Source organism: Bombina bombina, chromosome 10 (genome assembly GCF_027579735.1).
Source record: "Bombina bombina isolate aBomBom1 chromosome 10, aBomBom1.pri, whole genome shotgun sequence".
Classification (NCBI taxonomy): Eukaryota; Metazoa; Chordata; class Amphibia; order Anura; family Bombinatoridae; genus Bombina; species Bombina bombina.
Genome location: NC_069508.1, coordinates 22,367,861 through 22,376,885, shown reverse-complemented (window position 1 = coordinate 22,376,885; position 9,025 = coordinate 22,367,861). Strand labels below are relative to the sequence as shown.

Genomic DNA, 9,025 nt, shown 5'->3' with positions numbered 1-9,025 from the left:
TAATATTTTTCCATGTAGAACTTAAGTAGTTAAAATGTTGCACAGATGTATCTTTTTGTACACACAGTTTACTTAAATACATTTTTTATATAGATTTGGATGGAGAAAGCGGAGAACAGAGACCAGTTGAAAATGATTCCCAGACACAGACTCCAGAAGAAACTTCAGTGCCTCATGACAGCAATAATGGGATATATACCGATTCCGATGAAGAAACATCTGGGGCTTCTGAACCAGAGTTTCCTAGCCCCCCCGCCAGTGATGGCTTACATACACAGAATGCCAAACACCAAATAGGGTTTAGTGAATCCACCACAAAAGACTTACCAGAGTTAGGCGATAAAGCCAATGAGCCATCTGAAAGTTCAGAAAACCCTGTGGATGAAACCCAGGGCACTAAAACTCAGTCAATGGAGTCAATTTTAGCAGACTGGAAAGAAGACATTGAAGCATTTGAAATGATGGAAAAGGATGAACTATGACCAAAAAAAAAAAACACTTTTCCCCCCAGAAACATTAAATGTTTCTCTGCCACATAAATAATGTTGTATACCCTTCTGAACAGATGGACGTTGTAGGAAACGGTAATTTTGAAGGATTATATTTAGTTAACTGTTCTGTTTAAGTTTCTCTTGGGTCCACCAGTCATCATGTCATGTCTTACATATGGGGTGATGGATCCATTGACTATCAACTTCGTACAGATTATGGAAACGGACCTAGATTTTGTCTACCAAGGGCTTACTTTAAGGAAATGACTCCCCTAAAATATTCTTGTAAACATTTTACCTACCATCACTAAAAAAAAATTGAAATAGAGTATTAGGATATTTATTGAACGATTTTAAATTCAGTGTGCAAGAAATATGTTCTGATTCTTGTAGATTTTCTAATGGTACTGAAACATCCTCTAGTTTAATATTACCCTTATTTTCTATATATTTTTTTTATTATTATTTTTTTAAGATTTGGAGATTTTTTTTTTAAATTATAATGCAATATTTTGCATTAATTTTGACTATATTATAGTCCATAACAAAAATATTTTGATAGGCCAGTCCATTTTTGTAGCTTTCAAACATTTAATTTGCTTTTTGTTTCCTTTTTGTTATAAAGTCAATATATGAAACAATAATTGTTTTGTAATGTGCACAAAGTCATTAAAATGCTCGAGGAAATTTTTGAAGAAGTAGAGATGTTTTGCATTGCCATCTGCTGAGAAAAGTAAGATTGGAGAATTTATAATTTATTTCCCCCCTGTAACTACTACTGTACTAGCTGTTGCATGTCATCTAAAGATAATAGGTTTGTTGTCACAGAATTACAGTCTACAAATGCATTTTTTTCATTATCATGTACACTTGCTGCTCACAATCTAGTATCGGTGCTATTGAAAAAAATGTACATATAACAAAATGTGCTCATCTTTAAGAATTGAAAAAAACCTAAAGCTGTGAATAGCAAGTCATTTAAAGGATACATCATACTTTCTTGTATTTGATAATTGTGCACACACGTTCCATGTAAGAGACATGTCTATAGGGAAGAGAAATCAAAGTATTATAAGCATTAATGTAGCGGGAGGTAAAACGCGCGTTAGCTTTAGTTCTTAGACTTCTATTCTTCTAATTAAATGTGTAGTTTGCCTAAAATAACACATCTGTACATCAATACCTTTTTATATTAAAACAATCTTTTCTTTTTGATACCTTTTTTATTTATATTTGTTTGTCCGCCTAAGTACATAGTTTCTTTAAATAAAATGCCCCTGAGACATAAATGCTTTCATTGATCGGTTTCTAAGAACTGGGATTAGACTTTGAGTCTGTTTAATACTTTTTAAAAGATCTTAGAATCTTAAATCTAGTGGAGCATTTATACATTAAGGCTTAAGTAAAAAAAACAACTACAAAATAAATGACAAACAATGTAAAATTACCCTGAATACATTCCTATTAACTTATGACTTAACATTCTAGTTATGTCCTAATAATCCACAGGAAAATTAGAACTTTAAAAGATAAAACTTTTTCGTCCTTTTCAATTAAATTCTCAAGCTTAGTCTACTTAGCATTAAAACTAATCATATTATTTTTATTATAAAATAGGGCATATTAGGGAAGTATGTTTCAGTCGCCCTGTTATAGCAAACTTATTGCAAAATAAGAAACAAACTTACTGCAATGAAAAAGTGAAATGCATTAGACATTGGATTTGGCCATGACTTCCAATTCTACTTAAAATTCCTGTGATCCCTGTTATATTTGTTCAGGAAAACATTTTTATAGTTGGGGAATAACATTGATATTTGTTTCCATTGATGGAGCATACTCATATGGATCCTATGCGTACAATATATTAATATTGTAAACAAAAAATAGTAGTAATAATTTAAATTGGCGTTATATTTCTAGAGTCAGTACAAATGAAAAATGATTTGATATTGTTTTATTGTTGCAAACCTGTTGCTGGAATAAATTATGTGTTTAATAAGTGTAATTTATAGGAGTTTGTCAAGTCTCTTATATTTTCCGATGATTTTTTAAAATCAGTTTATTTGTGATCTTCTTTGTGCATCACATTACATAGATCTGCTTTTACTTAGTGATGGTAAACAAAAAAAATATTTAGAACTGAAATATAAAAATCCTTTTTGAAAATAAAATATATTGGTACCTTACCTTCATATCAACAGCGTGCCTGAAAGTGTTAAAAATCATCAGTTTTATACTAACTGACACCACTGCCGTCCCACCTAGATGAACCGCTCATCCAATGTTTTTGTTTCCCATATGGCACCTTGCCGTAAAACTAGCTCAAACATTGGTTGAGCTTGAAAACCCCCCCAAAATAAAGATTTTTTTTTTAACACTTTCAGGCATGCTGTTGATATGATGTTAAGGTACCCCTGTATACTTTATTTTCAAAAAGGATTTTATTTTCTATATATAAATATTCTTAGTTTATCATCACTGTATTTAGATTTAGTACCCAAAATGTTTCTATGGTATGAAAGATCATTAGTTAAGCGTGTGAAAAATATTCTGTACATGGAAAAGATTAATATAGTTACATTAAAACAGGACGTGTATGTTTGTGTACAACTTGTAGCCTATGAGTCTATTGGCTCATAGGGAAGTTGGATTTTTCAACACTGGGGGATTCACAAAAATAACAAATAACTGTATCATTTCTAAAATAAAACTAAAAACGAATTTGTTTTTTAGACCAAATGGATATTTTTTTGAGTGCAGCGTCCTTTCAGAATTAACGGCAGAGCTACTTCAGTCTGAATTATATGGCTGGGATAGGTCGGAGTTAAATTCAGAGCTAAGATGTGAAAGTTAGGTTCCCTTCTGTGTTCCACAAATGAGACAAATGATCATGTGACATTGGCGCACAACAAGAAGGGTTATTGTTTGTTTATTTTTATGTTAAAGGAGCAATAAATGGGTTTTTTTTTAAAAACCTCTTCAAAATGTGTAGAGTACATTCAAGTATTAAATGAAAGTGAAGCTTGTAATCACAAGAATTCTTATTTATTAAAGGGACATAAAACACACTTTTTTTTTTTCTTTAATGGTTTCAATAGAGCTCGCAATTTTAGTCAACTTTCTAATTTACTTCTAGTATCGTTAGGGGTGTGCATTTGGATCTATTGTGAGGATACAAATGCGAAAGGAGGCCACTCACGGGATTCGGCTCTTTCCAGAGCCGCATTTCTTCTTGTGAAAGTTCAGCACACTAGGATCTGGATTTGCTCACAAGAAGAAATGCGGCTTCGGAAAGAGCAGGATCCCGCGAGTGGCCTCCTTCCGCCTTCTTATCCTCATGATGCATACAAATGCACACCCCTAATTATCATATTTGCTTTTTTCTCTTGGTATTCTTTGTTGTAGAAGCAGCAATGCACTACCGGAAGCTAGCTGAACAGATTGTGAGGGCCAATGACAAGGAGTATCTAAGCGCAGCTTCCAATCTAGCTCCTGAGCATACCTAGGTATGCTTTTCTACAAAGGATACCAAGAGAACAAAGCAAATTAGAATTCAATTGAGAAGTAGTTTAAAATTGTATGCTCTCCCTGAATCATGAAAGAAAAATTTGGGGTTTTATGCCCCTTTAATTGCCTGGCTTCACCCAAGCCCTCCGATTTTTTTAGCAGCGGGCGCTACAGCCAATGAAAAGACATTTTCCTTTCATCACACTTCCTGAGCAAACTGTCTTGCACCCTTGCAAAGGGCAGCTGAAAAATAAGAAATGAACACAGGCAGAGACTGCTTGTTCTGACTGAAAGGAAATTGCACAGGGCATGTGGTACAGTTCTCATTGGATGAACCGCCTACTATTAAACGCTGCAGGCTGGGGATGACTCCTGGGCTCACTTTAAAAATATGTTTAGTAATAAATTAAAGGGACATTAAACCCAAATTTTTTCTTTCATGATTCAGATAGAGAATACCATTTTAAACAACTTTCTAATTTACTTCTATTATCTAATTTGCTTCATTCTCTTGATATTCTTTCCTGAAAAGCATATCTAGATAGGCTAAGTAGCTTCTGATTGGTGGCTGCACATAGATGCCTCATGTGATTGGCTCCCCAATGTGCATTGCTATTCCTTTAACAAAGGATATCTAAAGATTGCACCAAATCAGATAATAGAAGTAAATTGGAATGTTGTTTAAAATTGTATTCTCTATCTGAATCATGAAAGAAAATGTTTGGGTTTAATGGCCCTTTAAGACCGCTTGTGGTGAGAAGTTTTGCGTTTATCAAATACTTAAATTATACTACACATTGAACCGGTTACAAAATGACATTTATTGTCCCTGTAAAATACTTCTTTCTATTTCACCTGATACTGCCATTATTGTAGAGTCCTTTATAAATGAAAGCATCATACTCTCCAAGGTTCTGATCCACATAACAGAAGTAGAACTCTACGTATTGGGCTTTGAGGTTTTGTGATTCTTATTAAATTAAAAGCGTTCACCATATCTTTTTTTTTTTTTCTGGTATTCGTTAAATTAACAGATCTCTGTATTGTTTTTACATATGAATGTGGATCATGGCAGGAAATTTATGGTTTTTAGGACTTTTGCATTGGTTGTGGACAGGATACTATTATATGGTGTAACTGTGCGGTACAGTAATGCTTTCTCCCATGTCACTTTGTCTGCGAGGGTTGGGGGACAGTGAACCTCTAGATTCAGATGTAAATTAAGTAATATAAATTTGTATGACTGTAGCACTACAGGAACAGATGTACTTATAACTTATAAATACTGGTGTTTCCAACAGAATCAAAAACTCCTTGAAACCTGCTACTGCCATATAAGTAATCTGTAATGACTTAAAGGGACATTAAACCCAAAATTTTTCTTTCATGAGTCAGACAGAGAATACAATTTTAAACAACATCCCAATTTACTTCTATTATCTAATTTGCTTCATTCTTTAGATATCTTTTGTTAAAGAAATAGCAATGCACATCGGTGAGCCAATCACATGAGGCATCTATGTGCAGCCACCAATCAGAAGCTACTGAGCATATCTAGATATGCTTTTCAGGAAAGAATATCAAGAGAATTAAGCAAATTAGATTATATAAGTAAATTAGAAAGTTGTTTAAAATGGTATTCTCTATCTGAATCATGAAAGAAAAAAATTGGGTTTAATGTCCCTTTAATTTTCTGACTTTGCATAAATGATATTCATATAAATGTATCTGTAGGCGTGAAGGACTGTATTTGATCACCTAAAGCAAATGTATGTTAGTGATTTAGTGACAGCGTAATTAGATTAAACCAGCGTAATCAAACCTTTCATTAATAATCTACCTCAAGTGATTATATTAACGAAAAGGTTAACATTCAATGCATATCGTAATTTTCTTTCGAAAATGATTTCAGATTGTTCGTTGACGTAATCTGTTTACATTATATGGTTAGAAACATTTTGTATATGCAAAGTATATTTAGGTTTTCTCAAATGATTTTATTAAACTGAAAATGTTTATCTGTATATGTTATGCAGTCATTACGTCACTTGTTATACCTGGCTTGTAATAGTTTTATCCAAAAAAATATATGAAACAAAAATATCCTGAAAGTGACAGTTTAGTGCAAGATGCAGATCTTTTGGGTAGTAAACTTAATTGTGTCCTCGGACTCTACAAAAACAAATTGCCAGGTCTTAAAGGGACAGTATACACTCATTTTCATATAGCTGCATGTAATAGACACTCCTATAAAGAATAAGATGCACAGATACTGATATAAGAATCCAGTATAAAGCTGTTTAAAAACTTACTTAGAACCTCTTAGTTTAGCTCTGTTGAAAAGGTAGCTGGAAAGCCCACTGCAAGTGGGAAATAAGACACTCCCCCCTCCCCCTTCTTTTGCATATGAAAAGACCCTTTACACAAACAGGAGCAAGCTGGAGTAGATAGCTGACGGTATTCACATAAAACTTTGGGGCTTGGTTAGGAGTCTGAAAATCAGAGCAATGTTATATAAAAATAAGCAAAATTATACATTTAAAAAAAAAAAAAAAAAACTTTATGGACTATATAAATAGATCATCTACAAAACATATATGCAAAGAAAAAATGAGTGTATAATGTCCCTTTAACACACACCTTTAAACTAAGTAAGTTATCAGATTACGCTTCAGAATAAAAAAGTTGTTTTTTAAAAAAAAAAAAATCTAGTTTGTTACTCACTTAACAGAGGGCAGGCATATGTATTTGTATGTCTTTTAAATGATTTTAATGTGTGTCTTAGTTTTTAATGAACAATATTAAAAGTTAAAGGGACAGTCTACACCAGAATTTTTATTGTTTTAAAAGATAGATAATCCCTTTATTACCCATTCCCCAGTTTTGCATAACCAACACAGTTATATTAATATACTTTTTACCTCTGTAATTATCTTGTATCTAAGCCTCTGCAAACTGCCCCTTTATTTCAGTTCTTTTGACAGACTTGCAGTCTAGCCAATCAGTGCCTGCTCCCAGACTTCACGTGCACAAGCACAGTGTTATCTATATGAAATACATGAACTAACACCCTCTAGTGGTGAAAAACTGTTAAAATGCATTCTGAAAAGAGGTAGCCTTCAAGGTCTAAGAAATTAGCATATGAACCTCCTAGGTTAAGCTTTCAACTAAGAATACCAAGAGAACAAAGCAAAATTGGTGATAAAAGTAAATTGGAAAATTGTTTAAAATTACATGCTCTATCTGAATCATGAAAGTTTATTTTGGCCTAGACTGTCCCTTTAAATTTTATTTTAGGTTCCGCCCCTTTCTTACCCCTCCCCTCCCTTCCATTGTTTGGTATAATCCTCAACTGTTTATATAGTGTGCCCCAATAGTACTACTTCCCTTTATTGTAATATTTTGTCAGTACTAGGCACTGCCTTCTGCAGTTACTTCGGTTTTCTGCATTTGGATCTGAGTATTTACCCTCCCTCTGACTTTGTTCAGATAAAAACATTTACACATTGCGCATTCCTGTTGTTGGCATTTACTTGTGCTGAGTTTTGCAGCATGAAGTTTATATTAATACTGCAGGTTATACCTAGACTCTATTGAGTGTGTTGTTAAATAGAATAAAAATCTCAGCATTTTATACTGGTAACTTAATTAAAATGCATAGAGAGAATGTTTCAAATGATTTTTTAGATTTGCCTATAATTGTTTGGAGATGAAATAGACATAATGTGTTGTTGTACAGCTTGATCTCGTGCAGGGCTATGTGTTTAAACCTCACAAAGGAGTTAAACGCATTACGTCTAATACACCAGGGGGCAATATTTTTCTGGTTCGAAGCGAAGGCACTTTAAACACTCAGTCACAACTTGTGTATAGCCACATTCAGCTCATTATTGGCTGAGGTTAACTGGCTTGAAAACCAAGATAAAGTGCATTAATTAAATGCTTTAACACATTAGAGAATATCTCTAGCACTACTTTGTCCTTTTAAGAATTCAAGAAAATGAATGGAAAGAAATCTTGCTCCAGATTCCCCCCCCCACATAGACTACTCTTGTTTTAAAATATTTGATTTCATGGAAAGTTTGACATACTTCATACTTGTTCATTTTGATCCATTTCTCTTTTTAATAAATAATTTTCTGTAATTGCCAACTATAGAAGATGGTATTTTATATCATTTGGCAATAAAAATGGTTTATTCTACAGTAGGACATGAGAGCTCTGGATAGACATAAACAGTGTATAGATATTTATGTACACTTCCTGCCTGCTTCTCACAATATATTCAATGTTTTTAGGGCTAAGGCTATGGTACGCTAGCCATTTTTAAACCGTTTTTACCAGTCTTTAACCGTGTATTTTACTTGATCTGTATGCATTGATTCTATCTGTTCTAAATGTGCAGTAGCCCAATGCTAATTTTGTTATGCACTGTAAGTCTTGGGGTTCCACTGTATATAATCCTGATGTGTATATATAATTGTTCATTTGTCATGATTGTAAAGATTTAATAAAAAATGTAAATATTCCATATCGATCTAAACGTTCTTTACTAATAGGTTTTTCAAGTTGGGCATTAAATCTCTTCATAGTCTTGTGTTAATACTGAAATGATGCAAGAATAACCGTGCAGTGTGATATTGGTTTATTGTTAATCCACACAAGAATTAAAATATTCATTGCTGTTTCTGTAATGGTTACCGACTCCCAATAAATATAAATACCTGTACACCACATGCTATGGCTGACAGAAAAAGGCATTATACAGATTATACAGTATATAAATATAAATACCTGTACACCACATGCTATGGCTGACAGAAAAAGACATTATACAGTATATAAATATATAAATCATTTGGCAAATGCTATTTCTTCATACTGATGTACAGAAGCACCCTTGTCGCCAGAGGAGTTCCCAGGGTATGTCTGGAGCTCACTCAAATTTATTTTGAAATGTTGTAAGCATTTTAAACAAGCTGTTCTCACTAAATTTTCTTGCCAGCTGTGTGCAGGTAAAGTTT

General features: G+C 33.2%; 1 protein-coding gene across 2 annotated transcripts in view; it reads left to right on the top strand.

Annotated features, from left to right (window-relative positions):
* The window catches only part of EDEM3 (ER degradation enhancing alpha-mannosidase like protein 3), a 130,295-nt gene extending 121,763 nt beyond the window's left edge, over window positions 1-8,532 (top strand). For both annotated transcript variants that reach the window (XM_053693848.1, XM_053693849.1), the window contains one exon: window positions 94-8,532. In XM_053693848.1, coding sequence (XP_053549823.1) covers window positions 94-482 — 389 coding nt within the window. In that variant the 3' untranslated portion in view covers window positions 483-8,532. The remainder of the gene's footprint in view (window positions 1-93) is intronic.
* Window positions 8,533-9,025: the final 493 nt, after the last annotated feature.